Here is a 24,116-nt window from a genome sequence, read left to right on the forward strand (position 1 = left end):
ATGGCAGCAGAGGGGGGGGGGGAACTATCTTGACAGCTTCGGTCTCACGCTTTTACTGCTGGCTGCCAAACACTGTAACCTTACTGTACGGGAGATGCCAAGATGGCTGCAAGCAATTATTTCGGCTTCACGCATGCTGCCGGCCCGCAGTACAGGTAATTCCGAAGACGCAGGTTGATGTCACTGTGTCTTTCGTGTCACATTCACCCGCCGCTGGTGTGCAACGGTCGTGGGTGGGATTGACGAGAGCGGACGACACGGCTAGCTAGCGTCGCTTGACCCGCTAGTTCGGTTAGCCTCCGTTGGCTAGCTGAGTTTTTATTTCGCAGGCCAGCCCTTACCGACACCCCGCTTGAACTCGGTGAACTCCGGCCCGGTCATCTTTTGACATTTTACACCCAGCAATGCTTTGACTTGTCACTAAACGTCAGTTATAGAAAGCGTCACGAAGCCGAGTTTCAGTTGATCGCCGTGACGGGGGATATTTGGGATGGTGTTTGGGATTAACGGACCCTGGTCGAGCAGCACAGAAGGTCCCCTGGATAACGAACCATGGGACTTGAACTTGTTGTAGTCCGACGTGAAGCTACAAAGAGACAGTAAAACAGGTCACGTTGACTATGTTAAGGTAGAACATACTGATCACTTGCGTGGCATATTTGCTGTTTGGCATCTTTGATTGACAGGTATACCCGTTACCTGTTATCTTGATAGAGATTCAGATGCAATTAGGATGTCATGTAATCATCATTCACTGCCGCAGGGTTTCCTGTGTCGTGTCGGGTCGGGTCGTGTTTTGATTTATTCATATTTCACTAGGATTATAGGACACACACCTGTCAAACAGTGGTAGACCGGTCTCTTTTTAAAGCAGAGAGCTGCTGGATTATTTTTCTACAAACCTGTTGCATTGGTGTATTCATGTCCTCACACCATCCATTCAGCCTTTTACCTTTGGGATAAGTACTGTGCAGTATCAAGACTTGCCCAAGACCTATCAGCATGCTAAAAGCTTCCCGGGTTGTACAAACAAGCATGTTTAGTCTAACATTTCTCTTTAAGGACGTGAGCCATCTGGTCTTTATTGTATGGTTACAGATCGGTGTAGGAATGATGTGTTTTTATAGGGCAACCGGGGAAGTTAGTGTTGCACTGGTTCCCTCTGCAAGAAGCCAACGGGATTTTGGACTATTTCAGAAAATCAATTCAATCAAAACACAAACTTATGATGAATGTTATGTTCAGCAAGAAAACTCACAAATCAACACCAATGTCAAGAATTATGAACCGGAAATGCAATTGGCTGAAGTAAAAAGCTGATGTTATGGCTGATTGGAGTATACACAACAATGACTACTTGTTAACAACTACTAAAAAAAATAATTTAAGCTGGTTTGATTTCAAGCATTTGCATTTTATTCTGGTGTGTATCGCAGTGTGTTGTGTGCGTTTTGTGTATCTGTAGAACACATCAAAGATGTGCCTGGGCGTATAATTATTTAGGTTTATTTAACTTTTTAGAAAATCCGTATCATTTTTTGGGGAGATTATATGATGTTACAATGACTCCCACGGCGTTTTGAGTCTACGCTTTCATGACCTTAAGGTGTCCTTTGAATTGAGTGCACGTCTGTCTTGTTCATCTTGACACTGAAAGCTTAATAAAATGCTGATACCTTCAGTTGCTGATGCTGTCGCCAACAACAAAAAGGCTACTAGGGAGCTGTCAGACTAAAGTGTCCTTCCCCCTCCTCTCCTTCAGTGCCCAGCCTCCCCCGGCATATTCCCATCCCTCCACAGCCAGCTACAGTGTCCAGCAGGCTCCGGCTGTGGCTCACGCAGTGACTGCGTCCTACTCTCCTGCTCCGGTCCAGGCAGCCAGGCCTGTGGTCACTGCTCCTTACCCCACCTATCAGAGCCACCAGGCTCCCCCTGACTACGCTTACAGGCAGCCAGACCTCCCGGCACCCCCACAGCCCACCACCACCCCACAGACGTACCAAGTGTATCCGGAAACGGTACGTCGCCTTTTTGCTTCCTTCATTATCGCAGGCTCTTATCCTCTTAGTTTCTTATAGCATTGCGTAATCATTTTGATTTTTCTTGTTAGCCTATACAGGCAGAACGCCAAAAAAAGTCTATGTCTATAACCAACTTTACTTTGATTGTGTGATTATTATTAGAACAGAAATACATGGCATAAGAACAGTTAACAGTGCTTCCATTTGACACATAGTGGCTTTAATGCAGTAATATTAAATCTGTTTTTAGTTTTTTTTCAAATCTTGCTGCTGTCCAATTTGATTCAACACTTTTTTGCAAACCGCTGCAGGACAACTACAGCTACGGGCGTCCTGCAGCTGTGACTACCTACGACAACAAACAGTACTACCAGACGAGTATAGCTCCAGCTCAGCGGACACACACAGATAATTACTACCAGACAGGTGAGTCCATTCATTTCCTTTCTTTCATGTTTCCTCCATATTTCCAATTATTGTCAGCTTTTCTTGTTCTACTGCGTATGTGAAGAAAGTTGTGAAAACCATTTCTTGACTGTGCATAGAAGCTTATGAATTTCCTGTGCAGATCCTCGGTCCTCAACTGTAAATTCCTATTCACCTTTGAAGATGATATGGAATGATATACCAAATGTGCCAGTTGTTAATTTGCCTGTGAAATGAGCTTGATGACCTTCCTCTAATGCAAAAAACTATCTGACAGGGGGTCCCAAAGCACTGCCTGAAACGGATGTCTCATATTTCTTTTGCTATGCGCTTTTCTCACTCTTAATACCCTTGCTGTCGACCTCTAACCCGCTTTTCTCCCCTTTGCCTCCCCTCCCACCCTCCCTCCTGTATTCGTAGGGGTAAAGAGCGCTTACAGTCCAGCACCCTCCACTGTGTACAGCCAGCCTCCTCCTCCCCAGCGGCAAGTAACGGCCTTGAAGCCTCTGGCCCCCTCTGTGTCCACCAGCTACAACATCTACCCCGTGTCCACCAGTGTGCAGCAGCCACCAACACCCATTTCCTCCTACACCCTCGGCTCCTCCTTTGGCTCCACTGTTGCGCCCACTACTTACTCGGGTAAGAAAGACAAGATAAGAGATAACTTCATTTATTCCACAGAATGGTCTCTCGTTGTTCCTCCTGTATCGCTCTTTTTTGTGTTTTCATGTAGCAACAAAGTTACTTCTTGTTGTGAGCTGGACCCAGAATATAGTTTCGCAGTGTAATTTTCATAAATGTACAACTATTAGTTGAGCTGATTCTGAGGCGGAAAGTGGTGTAAACAAACATTAATACCGTGCTAATTCATGCTTAAGTTTTCACATTTTCTTAAGAAGAATTTGGGACTTTGGGGTCTGGATATTGGTGGTATTGCAGTGCCACTAATTGCTTGCTTGGCCACTGACCGATAAGTGACCCACATATTGAATACCTCCCTTCTCTCCAAAAACTCTCTGTCCTCACTGTCTTCCTCGCGCCCTCAGGCATTAGCTACTCCAGTTATGACTCAACCGGCTACACCTCCACTCCCACCCCATCCTATTACCAGCCGGCCCAGCAGACTCTCACCCAGTCGCAGCCTCCTCCTCCTCAGCAGCAGCAGCTGCAACAACAACCGCAGCCCCCCATGCAGTCACCACCCAAGCAGCTGACGAGCTCTTCCTGGAGCAACTCTGGCAGCAACATGGTGACGGCCCCCACTGTAAACGCCTACAAGAAGCCCATGTTTCACCAGAGCAAGCTGCAAAGGCCCAAAGGGCCTCCGAAGCAGCCCCAGCTCCATTACTGTGACATTTGCAAGATCAGCTGTGCAGGCCCGCAGGTAGGAGATTATAATGGGCTTTATAGAAAACGCTTAAGGGGAAAAACTTTGCATATAGTTTCAAAGCTGGTTAAGTATCAGCAGTTCTCCCATTTGATGGTGTTGTACTGCGTTTCTCAAGTGTTCTTTATGTATATTTGCAAGTTACCTCTTGCTTACTGTTGATTTACTGCACCAGACGTACCGGGAGCATCTAGAGGGCCAGAAACATAAGAAAAAGGAGGCAGCCCTGAAATCCGGGGCCAACAACGGGCCGAGGGGCGTCCAGACTCAGTTACGCTGTGAGCTATGTGACGTCGCCTGCACCGGCGTGGATGCCTACGCCGCGCATATCCGTGGGGCCAAACACCAGAAGGTTAGCACGGCTGTGGTACATTTGTCTTAAATATCGGAGTCACAAGTAGATGTTGACGTGACTGTGGTGTACTCATGTGATGTTCTTTCTTTGCTGCCAAGTCTCGGAGCAGGACCTGCCTTTGGGGATCAGGGATGGGATTAAGTAGCAGCAGGCTTTAATTGGTTGTTTCTTCCTCTATCCCTTTTGTCCTTTTTGGAAAGGTGGTGAAACTTCACACCAAGTTGGGTAAACCTATACCTTCCACTGAGCCAGTGTTGGTGAATTCAGCTGCAGTCGTCACAACATCAACAGCCGGGAAACCTACCGTCTGTACTTCCACTCCTGCTTCTGCCTCAATCACTTCAACTCCTATTGTGACACCCAAACAGGTGGCCGTAAACGTCGCCGCCAAAACGGCACCAGTCAAGAAACCAGCTCCCTCCAAGATAACTGTTATTTGTAAGTCTGCTCATTTGTTGCGGTAATTATCAGATCTGACTCACTTATTAATCAATAACTTCCAACCTGATGTTAATATCTACCGCCATAATACAGCTGCACAGTATACATTTAGCCAAATGAACATTTCAAATGAAAAAGGGACATTTTGACAGCTAGAGCCTGCACTTCTTTTTTCTGACCATGCAGCTCATGAATAGAACAGGTGTTCAGTCATTTTATTAACTCTGTAATTTGTAATATTTGTCGCATAGCCCATAAGCCAGTCAGCGCTCCAGCAGCCACAGTGGCGGCGCCTGCCAAGGTGGAGGAGCCCATGCAACAGCCGGCTCAGAGAATGGACCCTCAGAGTGACGATGAGGACTGTGACAGAGCTGGAGGCCAAGGAGACATCCAGCCAGTGGGACACGACTACGTCGAGGAGGTAAGCAGAGAATGTCTAACAGCATTTCAGTATATCGGAGAGACATTTGCTGGTTGATGTGCAAATTGGGGAAAAAGAAAAGTTTGATATATTTTCAGGAACAGTTTGATTTGGACTGCGGTTCCTCAGTTTGGTACCTTTTGAGTGTGAATACTTTCTCTTTTTTCTTCTTTTTAAATCTTTTATATATTCTACTACTACTAATATTCTTCTAAAAAATGAGAAAAATTCTCAAGCTTTTTTTAAATTTATTATTTGAATAATATTTTCTCATATTTCAAATGTCAAATATTGTCAAATATTTTGTGTTCCTTTATGAGTAAAACATCATCTGCATGATATGAATCTACTTGAACCGTTTCAGGTCCGTAACGATGACGGAAAAGTGATTCGGTTCCACTGCAAACTGTGTGAGTGCAGTTTCAACGACCCTAACGCCAAAGACATGCACCTGAAAGGCAGAAGGCACAGACTCCAGTACAAGGTGAGAGAGTCTGAGCATCACAGAGTCGATTCCGGTCTGACTGGTTGTACAGAGACACACTGAGCCGGGTTCCGATTATTTCCCAGAAAATTCCAATCACTTCTCTCCTCTTTGGGTTGAACAGGGTTTTAATATCCATACCACATAGGACCAGGAGTAAGAAGGGACGTACAGAGACTTTCTTTCTCTTGGTTATTTTGCGTGATCAGTAAAGTCAGAAATCCGCGTTTTGGTGACATTAGTTCTACCATGTCAGCTTGGTGTGGCTGGAAGCCCAAAGGAGGAAATGAAATATTATTTTACATTTAATCTGAGCTATTCTGAGTCCCATGCATGCAGGCATTCATTACATTCTTGCTCCGTTCCCTTTCAAAATTCTGTCCTTGTGTCTCTAGAAGAAAGTCAACCCAGAGCTTCCTGTGGAGATCAAGCCCAGTAACCGGGCCAGGAAGCTGCAGGAGAGCAAGCTGAAGAAGCAGAAGCAGAAAGCGGTGCTGAAGAGACAGAGAGACGATGAGCAGCGCTGGCACATGGAGATGAGGTCAGACTCGTGGCCAAAGTTAGTAACCTTAATTTCCTCCACGGATGTTAAATTGGAAAATGTCTCATGTTGGCGCGGAATAGACAAAAAGGTGGGAAAAAAACATTCATACAGGCAACATCAGCAAAGGGAAAGCCATAAAAAAATAGCTGTGTGTTGAGCATAAACTCAAGGGGGAAAAAGGAATTTCTTGCCTCATTTTGTAGATTTTACCGTTTTCTTGTCAATCACATCAGCTTTCTACCATGAATAGTAAAATATATTCTCTCAACAGCCAGACCGTGTCATGTTATTCAAATAATTAAGAAGATTTCATCATAACAATTGTCAGATTGAGGTCAATTTTAATGCAAAATGAAAGGTTTTACATGCCAGTCCCATGCTTGAGGAAATGGTGATTTAACGTTTACCTTCGATGACGCAATGCTTTTGAGAAAATCCTCTGCGTAATCCTGTACAAAAAAAACCCTTGTTCAAATGTACCGTTAGTGGCAGCCATTACAACCCCTTGATGGACTAAATGACTTTGGATGAATGCCAATTAAAAACGTTGCCTCCCGCAGACGCTATGAGGAGGACATGTACTGGAGGAGGATGGAGGAGGAGCAGATGTACTGGGGGGAGCAAAGACGCAGGATGGCTCCTCCGCCCCTCATGAGCCGCCCTGGCATGCCAGTCCCACCTCTGCTGGTGAGCGCCGCAATGGCTGCAAAATGTTCATTCGAACTTAATTCCAAGTATACAAATCTCCATGTTTTCCTCCTCCCTCGCAAGACGTGTGTGCGTCGGCCAGACTCGCCCGATGACCGTCACATCATGGCCAAGCACTCGACCATTTACCCGGTGGAGGAAGAGCTGCAGGCTGTTCAGAGGATTGTCTCCCACTCTGAGAGAGCCCTGAAACTGGTCTCGGACTTCCTGCTGGAGAAGGAGACTCCGGCTGTTGATACCGCTGCTGATGAGGGAGAAGATGAAAAAGGGTAAAAATAATGATCTCTGGCAAATAATGCACCTTTTATCTTTTGGCAAACGGAGTGAAAATAAGGATAACGGTACCTGTGCAAACTGCCCTCAAACGCTGAGCCGGGGTCATCTCACCCGAGGTACTGCTCTGTTATATTCAATTAACAAATAATTTTGCTGATTTACAAGACTAGTTATTTATTATAATCTTAATTTTTATAAATGTAAAAGGCATAATTTCTTAAATTGTTTTGTTTAAATATACTTTCAGCTCAAGAAAAACATTTTTCTTTTTTTTTTTTTACAAAAAGTGGATGTTGGAGACGTTTGACACTCAAAGTATGTAGAGAGGAAATCTGACCCTGAATACATTGGATTTTACAGGCAGTGATGGGTGGGGGACAACGACATTGCTTTTTTTTCGTTGTTAGAGGTGATAGTGGCATCAAATATTACGTTTCTGTTTTTAATATCCTGGAAGGTGGTCCTTGAAATATCTTATTTTATTGTGTTATGAAAGGTTGAGCGGTCGAAGCCAAAGCTATTGCACCTCTTTGCCCTTTTGTTTTGATGTAGCTTTTCTGTCTGGTAGAGAATGCAACACCTATCATTGAGTTCTAACCTCACTGCCTTTTATAATTGACAAATGAAACACTATTGTAGGTACCCCATGGCATTCACAATACACAGGCATGCATTAGACCTACAGATTCCCCCTCAAATGAAATGAAATGTCTCATCCGTCAAACTGCCACGAATCACTTCGGCTGAATTGTTTGTTCTCCTGACAGCGCTGAGAACTCAGGGCGGCTTCTAAAAGGAGTGATGAGGGTGGGTATCCTGGCCAAAGGCCTGCTGCTACGTGGAGACCGAAATGTTGAGCTCATCCTACTGACGGCTAAGAAACCCACCGTCTCTTTACTGAAGAATATCGCCAAGCATTTGCCCAAAGAGCTAGAGGTAAGAAAACGTGACGGGTTCATTTAGGACGTCGGTTGAGGTCGAGGGAGGGAAGAATTGTGGTAAACTTGGAGTTCACAACACCGGCAATCTTACATTTCAAGTTTTCTAGGCAATTATTTCACACACATCTGGGTGCACACATGTGTAAGGGAAGTCTGTCTAGCCAGATGTAATTTTTAACAAACTAATGATACATCAGATTCAGTAGATTTTTGAAATCCACCTCTTTGTGACTTGTGTCCCAAGAGGTGGATGGTGAAGCACTGAGTGGTTGAAATGTTTTGTAAGAATAGGAACAGGAAATGATGCAACGTGATGTTGTACTTGTGGTACTCCCACGTGTGGAAGAAATTCCACTGAAAAATCGCTTCATTCTAAGACTGGATTCTCTCGTATGCTGGAGCAGCTTATTGACCGTTGGTGAACATGGACAGCTGTCCCCCGCAGCTGGAAACAAACACAGAGGTCTGTCCGACCACTCTCAAGGATTAGGATTAACATCTTAACAGTTCAAGTAAAATCAATAAAGGTCATTTAAGCTCTCGAGTTGAGAACTGCCATTTGGTAAAGGTACTTGTGTTTTTATCAATCAGGTCTGTCGGATGAATTCAGCTGAGAGACACTGTGCGGCTTCCAGCTTCGCGACAGATGTTTACGTGTACACAAACGGTCAAACTGCTCGCAGCCTAAAGAGAACTTTTTATTTTTATTTTTGGTTTACTGGCCATCTAAGACTGGATTAGTGGCAAAGACAAGGTTGTGATGTGTTGTAATTCCACACTGTTCCTCCCTCCTGCTTTAGCTGTGATAAGTGTTTCATTAAAGGTGCTTTTGACTGATCTTTAGATTCACTGCCTGGTTATGACACCTGAATCCTACAGAGTGAGATGGGGCTTTTTCTTCTAAAAATGGCTCCGTTGCCTTTTAATCCAAAAATATATTGGTGTTAATATCACAGACCCTGTTTAAAAATAAGGGTACTACCTGCGAAAAAAACAAACAATTGCACAGCCCCGGGCATCAATACCTAACAGTGTTGCCCTGTGACCTCGCCGATAGAGGCAACTCTCTGCCCCTACACCCCTCCTCCTCTGTAGTGAGTAATCCCAAGTGTCCTTTTAACCGGCAGACATTTTCTGAAGATCAGTATGAGGTGCAGGCTCACCCCGAGGAGGCGAACATCGTGATATTTTCAAGCAAGGAGCCCAAAATGCAGGTGACCATTTCTCTCACCTCGCCGCTGATGAGGGAGGACCCTGCTACTGAGAAGGACAAGCAGGCAGGAGGAAAAACGGCTGAGAAAGGTTAGAGAAGCCAAAGCTTTCAGTACCACGACCAAATGTAAGCGATGTGTGTAACACACTTATATATATACATATATATATATATATATAAAAATATAGACACCCCTTGCTCCACCCTTCCACCCATAAGTAGCCTAAATGTTTAGGCCGAAAAGCTCCTAAATTACATAAAATGACAAGTGGGACTTTTAACCAAGCCCACGTTTTAGTTTTTTCCCCCCTCGTTTACCCCTTAAATAAATAATAATGTTTATTCATTTGTCCCAGTTTTTTCATTTTTCCCCCGTTGTTTGCAGTTAACAACTGTCCCCACTTTTTTATTTCTTTTCCCCAACATGGGAATCAAAAGCCGGGCTCTCCGACCTTTCTGTGCCTCTGGGGGGGGGGGGGGGGGGGGGGGGGGTTTATCTCTTACATGCTCAGATGAGACCGTTGGGACATCATAGCGACTGAATTGTTCAGATAATGCCTCAGGATGAAAATACTTCAAATGGTGACACTATTTTCACAAATATCTTCATTTTCAAACTCGAAAGCGCTTGTTGCTGCATTTTGGTCACAGTTGGGGATTTTGAGGTCCAGCAACTTCCCCTTCCCCTGTCTCACATCCCTGGATCATACTGTGGCATTATCAGTGACGAGGTGTTGGAGTGTCATTTTACCGCCCCACAACGATCCGTGTTGGAATACCAAGATGACTTCAGTACACACGTTGTCAATGCGTCACTCAACAGTAAAGATAATAAGATCATTGTGTTGCAAACGCTCTGCCGCCTGCGCAAATAATGTGGGTTTTTTAAAAAATTTTATTTATGTGTTTCTTTCATGTTTGTAAAACAATGTAGAAATGTTTTCTGTTGCTGTTTTTTTATTTATTTTTTCCTTTTTAATTTTGTTTGGGTTTGTTGATCAGTGCACCTACTTCTGTATCAGCAGACCTAGGCAAGCCAATGGCTGATCTGAAGACCACACTTGTTCACATACCACTAAGAATAGAAACATTGAAGGAACAAAGTTGCCCATGTTCATTAAGCTTTTTAGAGGAAACCCTTCTTGTTCTTGATTATCAGAGAGGCTCAATGATACTAAATCACCCCCCACCCCCTGTCTAAGAGGCATGATGAATATGGGTCTTTGGTTCTAAGTGGTATGGAAGTGTAGACTTCAAAAGAAAGAAAAATAAGCTTTTTTTGTGATGTATTTTCCCATTAAGGGAGCTAATGTCCTGTGTTGTTGCTACAGTTTGAGTAAACATAGTGTGGAAAGCCCCGAGGCTGCTGTGAAATATTACCTCATCGCAGCCATCAGTAATCCAGGTGAATGGCAACAAACATGTCATTTGTGGTTAGTATTTCTTCAAACAATTTCATTAACATCTAATTCCAGCACACCTCTCTTTTTTTTGTTCAACTAATGAAGTTAAACTGGGCTTTTTCACATTATGTTGTTAAAATATGGCAGCAGAAGTTTCCCTTTTAACGTAGGTGAGTAATAGAAACGCGTGCTATCAATGCAAAGTACGGGCAATTGAAAACAATGATCACATTCAAGCTATAGAAAATATATTTTGGGATCTAAAATTCAATAAACTCGAGTTGGAGTAAAGAGAAAATTCTACAATGTGGACAGCTTAAATGATAAGCTAATAATTACTTACAACTTTTTTTTAAATAGTGGGGAATTATGTCAAAAGATGACCATGAGAGTGATAAGACTCCATTGACGTAGGAAGAAGACATGGGAGGAAGATGGAAATGATCGTCTTATGATAAAACGCTCTTCATGCGTACATGATGTCTTTGACGTAGCGGGGAAAGCGGTTAACGTCAACTTCCTATTCAGGGTCCAGTGAAGCGTCGTGGCACAGATACACCTAGACAACATTAGTAAAGGCAATCGTACCTTTCTAGGAGAAAGTGTCATTATAAAATAAATAGGTGTGCTATGTTTTAGTCATCTTAAACTAAGAAACATCTCTCTAAACATCTTTCTTTTTTGCATGCCTCTCTAAAACATTCACTCCTAAAAATATATAACACAGAAACACTGTAGACTGCCTTCTTTTTGATTTAAAGATCAAATGCTTTCACTTTCAATCGTATCTTCCCCTCGTGTTCTTTTCACAACACAAACCGTTGCGTATTTATGGACTCAAGGACATGTCTGGACACATGATCTACATGAACTCCCCCGCGACCGGCTACTGTGCGTCAACGCGTGCTATGTACTGCATAGTCGTCATTTGGGGCGTGCGTTAGTTTGACCGTAAGTGCACGTTATCTTTACCAGGCGTGGCTGAAAAGGACCCGACTGACCTCCTGAACAAGAGGAAGTGTCTGGAGTACCTGGCTGCTCTCCGTCACGCCAAATGGTTTCAGGTAAACGCATCAGAGGCCTGTCAACAAGTCCCAAAAAAGGTGTCATTTGTGATGAGATATTCAATCAAATTATTTGCATGAGTGGAGGAAACTGTAGTCACTTCTTTCAAGGCTATAAAGCAAACTGTGTGTGTTAAAGCAATACCAATGGGGATGTCATTTTTAAGACGACATTACTAAGAAGTCTTTCTTCACGAAACAGTCCGAAAAAAGAAGCACCACAAATATGATTTAAAGGGCATGCAAGCCATTTTATATATAAACATAAATGCTTCAATCAAATGCACAAACATAGTAAAACGTTAAACTGAGCCCTGTCCCTATACATCTATCTAAAAGTAAATCCCCGTGTCTTGTTAATTTATCTTTTCCTTCTTATTTCTAAAGGCTCGGGCCAACGGGCTGCAATCCTGTGTGATCATCATTCGGGTGCTGAGAGATTTATGTCAGCGGGTTCCCACGTGGGGAAAGATTCCCTGCTGGGTAAGAGGCCTTCACTTTCTGCTGGGTTTTAACCTCTAGTCAGGTTCTATAATACTATGTGTCATTTCGGCCAGCATGAGCATTGTTCCACGCTCCGGTTGAGCTTTTCTGACCTCTTTGTTTGTACATGTGTCTCGTCTGATGTTGCCTATGAGAGAGCGATACAAAGAAATGCTATATTTATATATATATTAGGGCTGTCAAATGATTAAAAATTTTAATCAAATTAATCAGAATTTTCAGTGGATTAATCATGATTAATCACACCTGAATCCTAACCATTTTTTCTTTCTGAAATGCATACTAAAGATAAATAACAGGACACAGATACATAATTATCATTATTATCATCATTATTATTTTTTACATAAATACATGTTATTGATATTTGATTTTTTAATTCATTTCAGAAAATAATCAAAGCAATGTTATTTGACAAGTCACAGACTGATTTCCCTGCATGGCTCTAGAAGGGTCTCGAGCCTCTGCAGTTTATCCCACTCTGCTGTGAGTTTGTGCTCCTGATGGTTCAGGGCTGCGATGACCAGACATGACCAGACATGTCAACCCTCCCGATGTTTCAAAGCCCCTCCCGAAAATCTCCCGGACCGACCTTTCTCCCGATTTCCACCCGAACAACAATATTGCTGCACCACCCGTCACTGGGCGCGCCGTTTCAGACCGAACAATAATAAAGGTTACACCTTGAAGTCGAGCGCGGCAATTAGAACGACTGGCGCTGCAAAGAAATCCACTACCACCCCCATTTCAGTGTGAAATATCCCCATACCCGGGAGGATTTAGATCGCATTGGCTTCCCTTCCTCCGCATGTTTCAGAACAGTATTACGGGTCTCTCCGATGGTCCTCTACCTCAGCGCTGCTCTTAGCCAAGCTCTGCTGGGCGGAGCTTTTTTTCTCTGTTCTGCTGCGCGAGAACGGGGAGGGGGGGGGGGGAGGGGTGCAGGTCTCTGGCGCAAACGACTTGCTGAACCTGACGTCCTGACATATGCCTGCAGGTGGCAGTAATGTGTTGTATAGGATGAAGTGCATTCCCTAGAGGAAGAGGCACTTTACTGACCTGAATAATTTGTCACACTGCGCATGCGTGAAATGCGTCAAAAAAATTGACGTAATTAACAACAAACAGCTGATTAACGCCGTTAACGCGCTATTTTTGACAGCCCTAATATATATATATATATAGGCATTCATCAATGTTGTACTAGTGACTTGCGGGAGGAGATTACCAACCAAACCAAATGTCTCGACCAGGTGTTTCATGCAGAGACTGTTCGAGGAATACCTAATAGGTATTTTTCCATTCAGTGTGTCTGCTTCCCTCCTTTCCTCGCTCCCTTCAGGCGATGGAGCTGTTGGTGGAGAAAGTGATCAGCAGTGCTGCGGGCCCGCTGAGCCCGGGAGAGGCCATGCGCCGAGTCCTGGAGTGCATCTCCACAGGCATCCTGCTACCAGGTCAGACGTGATGTTAGTGTGATGGGAAAAGGTAGATTGTTTTGTAACTTCTGTTGTTAACTTGTATCCTTTTATTTAGAAGGTCCAGGTTTGATGGACCCTTGTGAGAAAGAGACTACAGATGCCTTGGGAAGCATGATGCTGCAAGCCAGAGAGGACGTCACTGCCAGCGCACAGGTACCCAGACAGTATTAAAGCCATGCACATTACTTTGTTTTCAGGACAGAAACCTCTCCTCCTGTGTCCTCCATTCCATCAGTTTACTAAATCTCAGTACAATTATCTCATAGAAACCTCTACAAATCTACATTTCTTCTTCCCGTTGTCTCTGGTTCCAGCATGCCCTGCGGCTGCTTGCTTTCCGTCAGATCCACAAGGTTCTGGGCATGGACTCCCTGCCGGCGTCCAAGGCCAGCGCCCGCAACCGGAAGCGCAGGCGTGACGGCAGCGACTCGGGCGACGGGGAGGGGGAGGGCAAAAAAGACAAGAAGGAAGAAGCCGAGAGCGCTTAACCTCTGCCCCCCCAAAGCGGAGGCCTGTGCCAGTTCAGAGGCTGGTAGAATGTCACGAGTTTCAACCTTTTTCTTATTTTGAAAACAAATCTTAACACGCAGCTACACACATATGAATATAACTGACTGTACACCTGTACATGTCTACTGTTGAAGTAAAAGTCTTGTTTGAGGAGGTGACTGAAGCTTTAGAATCTGTACTATTAATCCTTCTCTTGCATAGCAATTCTTTTTACATTTAAACAGGACTATAATTGCACACTAACTACTGACCCTCCCTACTATTTATTCATAATAGCTAAACCACTACCGTCACGTCAAAAACAGTTATATTGCTTCCCAGCTTGAGTCAGGACTCTAAACGAACGTCGGTGCATGACATTTGTTTACTGTTTTTTTTTTTTTTTCTATCCGTGTTCAACAGAAGATGGAGGTTTAAGTTTATAAGCTTTGGAGCTGTGGGAAAAGTCCCAGAAGACGGTACTGTGATGTTAAATGTGCCTAAGATGACACAGTAATAAAACTGTGACGCTGTTGAACTCGCGTTACACTAAAAATTACTTTGCCTGGAAAGTATGTCGCCATTAAGGGGTTTTTGCTAGAAGCGTACAAGTAACAGAAGTTATGCTTTTTGTTTTTTTTCCACACTGGAGAGTAAACCGAAAGCGAGCGAGAGAGAGAGAGAGGTCTTATGTTGCACAGTCTGTGGCATGCTGAGGACATTAAGCACTTAAATAATGACAATGTTACGGAATGCAGCAATTTTATCATTTGAACAATACGCCTAGTAATCTTTTTTCTTCCAGAGTACGATTAGCAGAAGAGAGAAGCTTTAATCTGAGAAATAAGACTGTATATCTACTGTAATGATCAAGTAGTCCTTTGACTTTCTTCCTTTGTGCCTGCATTGCGTTGTGTTTTACAGAGAAAGGGGAACATGTATGTGTTGTAATTTGATATCGTATTGATATAGTTTTGCAAAGATGTGGGTCAGAGAAGGGACAGCTGTAAAACTATGGCTTAAAAAATGACCTGAGCGAATAAATGTGCCGTTTTTAGTTATATTTTCATTTATCCAGAGTATTATATAAGTATTGCTTATTTTATTTCAGACGGAAATTATATTTTGTGTAAAGAAAGTGACCATTTCTGTCCTTTTATTATTTGACTGTCTTTGTAGTGTTGCCTAAAAATAAACGAGAGATATTAAAACAGTTTTAAGCCATTTTGTGTCTTGGCTGTTTTGTCGAACCAAATCAACGTTTTCTATATTTGTGAGACAAGTTTTTTTTTTTTTCTTGTGTCTGTTCATGAAATATAAACCACGTTACTTCTAAATATAAACTGAGGAAGTGGTCCGAAGGTGTGATGTCAGCGCTCACTGCATCCGCCCCTGCTAGAAGACGTCTGACGGACGACAACGTCGACGCGAAGCGCTTCAAAGTCGCGTTCACGGACCCAGATGTGCTGAGGAGGGACTCTCAACATCTGCCCGCAGAGCCGCAGGTACTGAAACATTCATGTCGTCAAGTACCCAGACCGAACGAGCCTTGAATGCGACGCGAGCGGAGACAATAGTCCCGCTGACGTCTGCGGGTCCGCGCGTTCCGATTCAACGCTTTACCCTCAAAATCTCTACTTGTGCGCGTTCGAGACCTTTTTTCTTTCTTTTTTTCTTCTCCTCGACAGGTGTTCAGGAGGGAATTATTTAACACTCCTGCCCTGCTGACGCCAAAGGTAAGACTGTAGTGTGTGTGTGTGCGCGCGCGTGTGTGTGTGTGTGTGTGTGTGTGTGTGTGTGTATGTGTGTGTGTGTGAGTATGTGGTTTGGATGTAAACATCAGTCTGAAGTCTCCTTCAATACCTCCTGCTGGTGTTTTGGTAAAAACAGTGTGGATGTTGAAAAGAGGTGTCCAACAATAGAAAAGGGGAAAATACATTTGATAAATTCAGAAGTCTGAACTGCTGTGTGACGTCAACAAAAAAGGTTGCACATTGTATTTTTATATACCATGTGAAGATATCTTTGGTTAACATATCAGAGAGTATTCAGTTAGTTTGCTAAGGTAACTCCTAGAAAGATCCATGTAATTGGCAGTGATTATAGGTAAATAAAGACATTAAACCTCAGGAAGTCTTTGTTTTCAAATAAACTTCAAACTTGAAAATGAACAGAAAAGAATAGAGCTGTCTTCCTTATTAACTATTCCAAATTGCGTAGTTATTTGAAAAAAAATGCAACTGTTTGCTAATAATGGTCTTGTAAAATGAATATGGGATTTTAATGTTTTTAAAACGGCCAGCCAGTACGTGAAGTTCTAATTATTAATGTTCTTCTGCTGTAGAAGATGAGCTGGGCTGCCGGCACACAGTGTGTGGCCAAGGGGGACCAAAAGAAACAAAAAGCTGGAGAACTGGCTTATCACAAAGGAGACATCCTCACTATTGTCGAGGCCAGCACGGTACTTTAAAGCAGCTACAATCCGTTTGTCCAGTTCATTTTTGTCCAGTTCAATATTTTCTCTATTTTTTTTCTAGAAGAAGGGCTTTTACAAAGCCAGACTCAACACCACGGGAGAGGAAGGACTCATAAACTCCACCAATGTGCGTACAAGAGAGGCTCTGCGCGTTGACCCCAGCCTCAGCCTCATGCCGTAGGTCTCCTCTTCTTTTGCACGCTTCTCCTTCTGGCTGCGCCAGAGGAGCCCGAGCGGGTGCAATGACTGTCCCACATCAACAGGATGCAGCCGCGTTTACGTGCGGTCGACAAAAGCCATGCGACCGTGACGGAGGGACATTTGACATTTTCTAACTTTAGCTGCCAGCTTGGATGATGAAAACCATGTGACCGAATGTTGTTGTGGTTTGGACGTGATCACTAATGCCCATTGTCTCTGTATTAATCGCTACCTCTCCCGAGTTTGTAGAAAACCGTTTTTATATATCATTTTGATCGTATCGAGACTGGCGCTTTGTTTGACTTGCGTGCTTGTCTTTCCCCAGTTGGTTCCACGGGAAGATCTCGGGTCCAGAGGCGGTGTGCAAGCTGCAGCCGGCCGAGGACGGGCTGTATCTGGTTCGAGAGTCCATCCGCCATCCCGGCGACTACGTCCTATGTGTCAGCGTCTCTGGAGTTGTTGTCCACTACCGGGTGATTTACCGGGACAAGCAGCTGACCATTGATAACGCACAGTATTTCTACAACCTCATTGACATGATAGAGGTAAGCACTTCGTTAGATTCCCTTCAAATTGTGTAGTTGAAGTAGAATATGTGTAATAAAGAAAAGTGTGCATTACTGACTGTCCCACATCAACAGTACTCAATCGACTCTTTAATCAATTTCTGAATCTCACGACCTGAAACACAACCGGTCTCATACTGAGATGTTTTTTCTACTTCAAGTTTTGACCCTTCAAACCTTGGAGAACCTTGCTGTCGGGGTCTCGTTCAACAGCGAGGATTTTATTGAACATGCGAAAACACGGATACAACAACAATGTGGCCTAGAGACGCTCCACACCCCCACACAGTGCACCGCTGAACCAATCGAGTAGTTCTAATGTCAATCTCTCTCCACAGATGTGTGATAAATGACGGTTAGCTTACATTTTAACACGTACATCGTGTCAACGCTTGCTCTTTTCAGTGAATGGTCGGCCTTGGTTTTTGTTCAGTTCACATCTAGGGGCTAAGGATTTGAGATTTGAAAATCCCTCACCGGTCCCGTCGAGATCAACGAGATCCACAATGCCACGGCTTTGAAATACTCAGTCAGTGAAATTTAACCTTGAATGAGAAAAGGGCATATTTCATTATCCGGATCCTTCTGGTCCAGATTAGAAGTTTTGAAACACCGGATCCCTCGGGATCATGATTGTTTTTTTTCCGAATTTGCACGGCAATTTATCTAGAAGTTGGTGACATACTTCGGGCTCTACTTAAGAAGTTGAATGAAGTCATCTAGCGCGGCTAAAAATTCACACTTAGGGCACAAATTATGAAAGGGGACTTGAATAGACTCAACGAGTCAGTGTTTGTCATGTCAGGGGGGGGGGGGGGGGGTGTGTTGGCTGCTGTATTTATGGCCGAACCCAACAATCGGCATGACTGAGGCCAGATAAAATACACCTTCAATGTGTCAAAATAAAGCTGAGACAGGAAAACACTTGAAGCCCTTTGAAGGCTGATCTGTTTTAGGGCCTGTGTTTGTGCGACGTTGCATTGAGCGCGTGCAGCGAGGTGCGCCGATGGACTCCTCAGCGACGGCCAGCTCTTATCACAGAGCCACAGATGGCCTCAGGCTTGATTCAGAGCGGCTGACTTACTCCCGCCATGAAATATTTGGGCTGAATCATGGTGTCAATGCTCTTTTGTCTCAGTGCTGGCAGACCGCTGACGATGTGTCGCTGTGTCAGAGGTCTCTTGTGTAATTTATTACACCGTAGCTTCGTGTTGTGTTGTTAGGGAACCTTACACTGAAGTGCATCCGCGGGCAAACTGCGTTGTGTCGTTTTTAAGAATGACTTCTAAAGATAAATACGGGTCATACTTATTTTTTGCTTCTGTTACCAAATGGCTTTCTGAGTATTTTTGAGGTGTTCATTTCTCCGAGGTTATTAATGTCTTTTGAGCCAGAAAAGGTAATGATGTACTCTTCATAAGACTTGACTATACATACATATATATGTGTGTGTATATATGTATATATTTACATTTAATAATATCTGTGTATGTGTGTTTTCATCTTTGCAGTTCTACTCAAAGAACAAAGGCTCCCTCGCCACCACGCTTCTGACACCCAAACAGAAACAAGGAACCAAGTCAGCTGAGTTGGAGCTCTCTAAAAGTAAGCCTGAGGTCATGAGGACTATATCTATGCAGAGCTGATGTAATAGCGATAACGGTTTGTAAGGGTAAAGGTGTGATGTTCACAGTCCATCGCTCTCTGCAGATGGATGGCTGCTGGACATCACAAAGCTCAAACTGGGAGAGAACATAGGAGAAGGGGAGTTTGGTGGTGAGCTTTTAATTTGATTTGATTCAATTAGCTCCTTTTATTATCTTTGTATCCGATAACATCGCAACATTTACGAGGAAAGAAAGATTCTGTCTACTCAATGTGTGTGATTCTGGACCTCAGCTGTTTATGAAGGAGACTACATGGGCCAGAGGGTGGCAGTAAAGATCATTAAATGTGATGTCACAGCTCAGGCCTTCCTGCAGGAGACCACAGTCATGACGTAAGTCTGGAGACTTCCCCAATTTAACGCTTTTCACATTTTGAGAAAAAGACCTTGACTAGCTGTGAATTGTCATAAAAGTGGTAGAATGAGGTTTTATTGATTTAGCTAAGTGAATAGCTTAATCATGTTTTCTTATTCTACCAGTGATCATATCATTTCTAATGAAATTAAACCTGTTGCTCCATTTATTTCCGCCGTCATTGTCATTAATGTGAATTCACTTCTCACAGGAAGCTCCAGCATAAAAACATGGTGCGATTGTTGGGGGTCATTCTTCACAAAGGGCTTCATATTGTCACAGAACTCATGACTAAGGTACAATTAACACTCTCCCTGTAGCTGAAATACGATCATAATTACCTCAAAAAAATTAAAAAGTAACATAGTAACTAGAAATTAAGTGTGAGTTGAAGGTGCTTTGTTATTTCCCATAATAAAGCAGATAATATAATCACATTTAGTGAGTGATGAATAATGATATCAAAATAAGTAATGGGTGGGAAGCCCGTTTTCTAAACAGAAAGCTGGACTATGAAAATATCTACTTAGTCATGTGTTTTCCTTTGAGCTTTCCCCTGAATCGAGACAAAAAAAGTAACCTTCAGTCCAGAAATCCCTTTAATTACGTACTGCTGACGCAATGGCTCTCCTATGATGCGTCTTTAAGGGGTCAGAGTCTGACCTCCTCTTGTGTGCAGAGGCAGTAGGACGAAATACAGAAGCTCATTTTACTACAGTCATGAAATAACTTCAGGTGACAGATTATGTCACCTATGTTCAAATATCTGCTATACCCTGCTTGTTATATGTCTGTCTCCATGTAATATTCCTCTTAATTCTAACCTTCTTTGAGTATTTTCTATATGTTATATATATATATGTTTTTGTGTTGCAGGGGAACCTTGTCAACTTTCTCAGGACAAGAGGCCGCTCAGTGATAAGCTCAGCTCAGCTGCTCCGCTTTGCTCTGTGAGTTCAAACGTCAGCAACAAATCTTTATGAATAAAAATAAACCCAACAGAAGCTGCAGTGTTTGCAGGGTAGTACAACCTCTGACCACTGGTTCCACACATGCAAAAGCTGCACGTGACCGCGCACGCCTCACACTGTGTGAACGACCTTTGTTTGGCCGTGTGTGCGGGCAGAGACGTGTGCGAGGGGATGGAGTACCTGGAGGCCAAGAAGTTGGTCCACAGAGATCTGGCAGCTCGCAACGTGTTGGTCTCTGACGACGGCCTGGCCAAGATCAGCGACTTCGGCCTGACCAAAGTGGACTCGAAGGCGTCTGATAACGCCAAACTGCCGGTCAAATGGACGGCCCCCGAAGCTCTGAAGAAAGAGGTCGGTTTGAAGAGTGTCACTTGTGTTCGACCTGTTGTTTTCCTCTTTTCATTGCTCCTTCTGCCCCACCGGGTGAATCTCTCTAATAGTACTAAAATGTATCATATTTGCATATTAAAGCAGTCTTTATCTTTGATTCACCAGACTTTGTAGTTGCTGGCAGATTAGGTCCAGATTAGAAATGTTTTGCATGATTCTATATTTGCTCCCATGCTGCAGAAGTTCTCCACAAAATCGGATGTTTGGAGCTACGGTGTTCTGCTGTGGGAGATCTTCTCTTACGGTCGCCAACCTTACCCTAAGATGGTAAGTAGCATCAGGACGTGTCACTATCATACTGTCGTGGTATCTGTGTGTGTGTGTGTTTATATATGGTTCATATCAATCTACACACAGGTGAATTTTAGGCTTGTCAGTAATAAACTCAACATGAAACATATTTAATAGTTTGGGGAATAAACTTCACGTTCAATGCACCTCTCAAGTTGGTCCGTTGAAGCGACGTTACTTCCAGGCCTTTAGCTTAGTTCAGCAAAAAGAAGGCTAAGCTAACATGGCTCTTTCGAAAGCATCTGCCCAAAAGTAATGAACTTAAATCCATATCTCAAAAGACAAAGTCAATCTTCCACCAGTAAAGGATTCTGACATCTGTGGAATATTTTGTGGCTGATATTTGACAATCTGTTCTTCCTGTAACAGGAAAGAGCATCAAGCTGTTAAAACAAGTCATAGGTGTGTCAGTGGAAAGTCACCAGGACTAGTGTTCAAATTAGTCTCCAGGCCGTCGTTTTCTAGATCGACTTACTGCGTCTGAGCAGGAAGCCACTTAAGGTCCTTAAGATCATACTAGTGCGTCAGCAAGGATAAAGGTTTAATGTAAATTGTGTGGGACAATTTGAAAAGGTAATCTTGTTGTTCTCAGCCAAAACTAATCTACTTTATGAGGTATTTGGGAATGGAGGAAGAGGGAGCCACGTCGTGAACTTCATAGCAGAAGGTAAAAGGGGAAAAACAGACAGGTTGACCTCTTATTAGTCCGGATCATGTCAACACTGAAATATAGAGGGACTTTGGAGAAGTAGACTCAACGATACTTAAACATAGATCTGTGTGTAATACCAGGCGCACTCAGGTAATCCGCACTCAACGACTGGCAAGGCCGGCGAGTCATTGAGGACGTCGAGATCAGGCAGCATTAATGGAATGGACAAAAGGAGTGCGCCGTTTGCACCTCACGCCAGGCGGTGTCCTTTTAAACGCCGATGATTACCTCCCCAATCACAGCCTGTTGGTAGACATATAAGGAGGTTTATTTAGTTGGGTCAAGTTTGTGCTCCCTTTAATCAAACTCTTCAATTGGTAATTTGTTAACTGCTGGCACGAGGACAGGGAACATGAGAAAAGGTGTTTGTGTGTGTGTGTGTGTGTGTGTTTTGTATCTATGGTTTTAACATGGACAATAAAACAAGGCAATGACAGAAATAATTGAGACGCATAGTACCGATAACAACCTTTTTTTAATGTAGCGATTGGGCCGTAAGTACGTCACAATTTACGACTCCTTCACCTGCTTCCCGTCGCTCCCGTTCATTCAGTCTCTGAAGGAGGTGAAGGAGTCGGTGGAGGGGGGCTATCGCATGGAGGCTCCGGACGACTGCCCCGCCGCCGTTTACTCGCTGATGAAGATCTGCTGGGAGCAGGAGCCGCGCAGGAGGCCCGCCTTTCACAAGCTGAGAGAGAAGCTGGAGCGCGAGGTGGGCAAACAGGGCCCGGGTGACGGGATGGGATCTGCTACTGGGAGCTGATCGCGGAAGCTGGTGGGAATACACCTGCCTCTGGTGGTGCGCATAGGACAAGATGGCCGTGTGGATTACCGGCTGGATCTGCTTTAGCGGATGAGACAAGACTGATCATTATGGAACTCCGCTTGAAGTGGTTTAGCCGCTCGGGCCATTAATACACAAAACTTTGCTCTGGTGGCTCTTTTGACTTTGGTCCGTTGCCATGGAACTTTGCACCGGCAGTCATGGTCCCCACAGGATAGATCCTACTGTCTTCTGGTGATCCGTCCACAGGAGGCGTCAAGTCTTAGTGTTCTCTATTCTCAATTGATATAATGTAAGAACAAGGTCTGAAAAGAAGTAGTGTCAGTGTATCCACAGTGAAATCAATACTGTGTTGGAAATACTGTGTATTAAGTTGGAATCTCCAGAATGACAAAACTTAAGATCAACTGGGACACCGTGTCTGTTTTTTGTCTATAAATATGGTACCTTTATGATCAAAGACAGCATGCCAAGTAAACACACGTTATATGTATTTAATGTCAGAGGATCAAACGTACATATGGGGAAGAAAAATAAAAAAGGTTTAGCTTGGATTTATTTATTATAAGTCACCCAAATCTGCTTGTGTCTGCAGTCATGTTTGGTAATATGCCATGGATTCAGGGCTTAATATATAGAATATTTAATATGTAATGTTATTTTGGGGATTTACATGCATTTACATGCAAAGGCCTTTGGTTAATTTAGCAGCTTTGTCCCTTTGGAGATGAACTTTAAACTTTTACTTTCCTGGAAATGTGTTTTAGAAACCACATCTCATACTATTTTTGACACTTTGTCCATCACGCCCCACCAGACAGCATGCAGCGGCGGCTTTGATTCAATTCATTCAAATTTAATTTATTCCTTAGGACTAAATCAATGGGAACTATGACATCTATCACTACTTTCTCTTCCCTCTTTGTGAGGATTTAGAGATTATAAGAGTGACTTTGTGTTATCCAACATCCTCTTGGGATATCTTATTCCTCATTTACAGAATGTTTTATGTATTCCTAATCTTTGAACATAACCTCATCATTTTATATATACCTTGATACATATGTATCCTATTTATACATTTGTAACTATTTTCAACATATGTGATTATCGGCTTCTTTTTGATAGGAGATGCAATTAAATATGAATATTTCCACTATTGCGCATTTGGTTCAAAACTCACTACAAAATGAAGCCTCTTTTGTTTGGATTGTCGTGTCACAAGACCAAATTAAAGATGTCATTTGACTTAAGGTTACGTAAGCGTGGTATTTGTCCCTGGAGTCGAACCCCAAATTGAGTCTTTATCCTGCGTCTCTCCTTATCGTACGGTGCAATCGAGGGTCCACAACGATTTGTTCAATCTGCTCCATGTTTTCCTGCAGCTTTCTAATGGGATGAGCAGCAATTTTTTGTACAAGGATTTATAAAAGGAACCAAATGGTTTTTTTTTTTTAAAACAGATGATAAAGGATTTGATGGCAGATGAATTATATATTATCGGGTAAAGGATTTTCTTTCTCTATTCCAGTGGTTATTTTCTTTCTCT

General features: G+C 43.3%; 2 protein-coding genes across 6 annotated transcripts; both read left to right on the top strand.

The window, feature by feature from the left end:
* Positions 1-39: 39 nt before the first annotated feature.
* Positions 40-15,379, top strand: zfr2 (zinc finger RNA binding protein 2). 4 transcript variants are annotated; one of them, XM_037470658.2, is made up of 19 exons: positions 40-155; positions 1,763-2,018; positions 2,333-2,447; positions 2,868-3,086; positions 3,494-3,831; positions 4,010-4,186; positions 4,390-4,627; positions 4,882-5,051; positions 5,416-5,535; positions 5,931-6,094; positions 6,640-6,766; positions 6,851-7,056; positions 7,831-7,999; positions 9,132-9,306; positions 11,596-11,684; positions 12,072-12,167; positions 13,531-13,642; positions 13,722-13,819; positions 13,981-15,379. In XM_037470658.2, the coding sequence occupies exons 1-19, from the start codon at positions 103-105 to the stop codon at positions 14,152-14,154; spliced, it is 3,096 nt and encodes a 1,031-aa protein (XP_037326555.2). In that variant the 5' UTR covers positions 40-102; the 3' UTR covers positions 14,155-15,379. The 4 variants fall into 4 exon arrangements, with proteins under 4 accessions (XP_037326555.2, XP_037326557.2, XP_037326558.2 ...); XM_037470660.2 differs by having other exon boundaries at positions 13,725-13,819; XM_037470661.2 differs by having other exon boundaries at positions 5,931-6,076.
* A 133-nt stretch (positions 15,380-15,512) lies between these two features.
* Positions 15,513-23,820, top strand: matk (megakaryocyte-associated tyrosine kinase). Of its 2 annotated transcripts, none has more exons than XM_037470665.2 (13): positions 15,513-15,660; positions 15,844-15,891; positions 16,500-16,616; positions 16,693-16,808; positions 17,158-17,377; positions 18,910-19,003; positions 19,109-19,174; positions 19,298-19,397; positions 19,631-19,715; positions 20,296-20,369; positions 20,546-20,741; positions 20,961-21,047; positions 22,268-23,820. In XM_037470665.2, exons 1-13 carry the CDS (start codon positions 15,523-15,525, stop codon positions 22,544-22,546), a joined length of 1,620 nt encoding a protein of 539 aa, XP_037326562.2. In that variant the 5' UTR covers positions 15,513-15,522; the 3' UTR covers positions 22,547-23,820. The 2 variants fall into 2 exon arrangements, with proteins under 2 accessions (XP_037326562.2, XP_037326565.2); XM_037470668.2 differs by having other exon boundaries at positions 22,337-23,820.
* Positions 23,821-24,116: the final 296 nt, after the last annotated feature.

The sequence above is a fragment of the Pungitius pungitius genome, chromosome 7, assembly GCF_949316345.1.
Source record: "Pungitius pungitius chromosome 7, fPunPun2.1, whole genome shotgun sequence".
In the NCBI taxonomy this organism is placed as follows: Eukaryota; Metazoa; Chordata; class Actinopteri; order Perciformes; family Gasterosteidae; genus Pungitius; species Pungitius pungitius.

Excerpts from the sequence above, each read along its gene's own strand:
- matk (XM_037470665.2), top strand. The coding sequence starts at position 15,523 with ATGTCAGCGCTCACTGCATCCGCCCCTGCTAGAAGACGTCTGACGGAC. Across the intron at positions 19,004-19,108 it reads TGAGTTGGAGCTCTCTAAAA|ATGGATGGCTGCTGGACATC; the intron begins GTAAGCCTGAGG and ends CGCTCTCTGCAG. Across the intron at positions 19,716-20,295 it reads TCACAGAACTCATGACTAAG|GGGAACCTTGTCAACTTTCT; the intron begins GTACAATTAACA and ends TTTGTGTTGCAG.
- zfr2 (XM_037470658.2), top strand. The coding sequence starts at position 103 with ATGGCTGCAAGCAATTATTTCGGCTTCACGCATGCTGCCGGCCCGCAG. Across the intron at positions 6,767-6,850 it reads TGCCAGTCCCACCTCTGCTG|ACGTGTGTGCGTCGGCCAGA; the intron begins GTGAGCGCCGCA and ends CTCCCTCGCAAG. Across the intron at positions 11,685-12,071 it reads GTCACGCCAAATGGTTTCAG|GCTCGGGCCAACGGGCTGCA; the intron begins GTAAACGCATCA and ends TTATTTCTAAAG.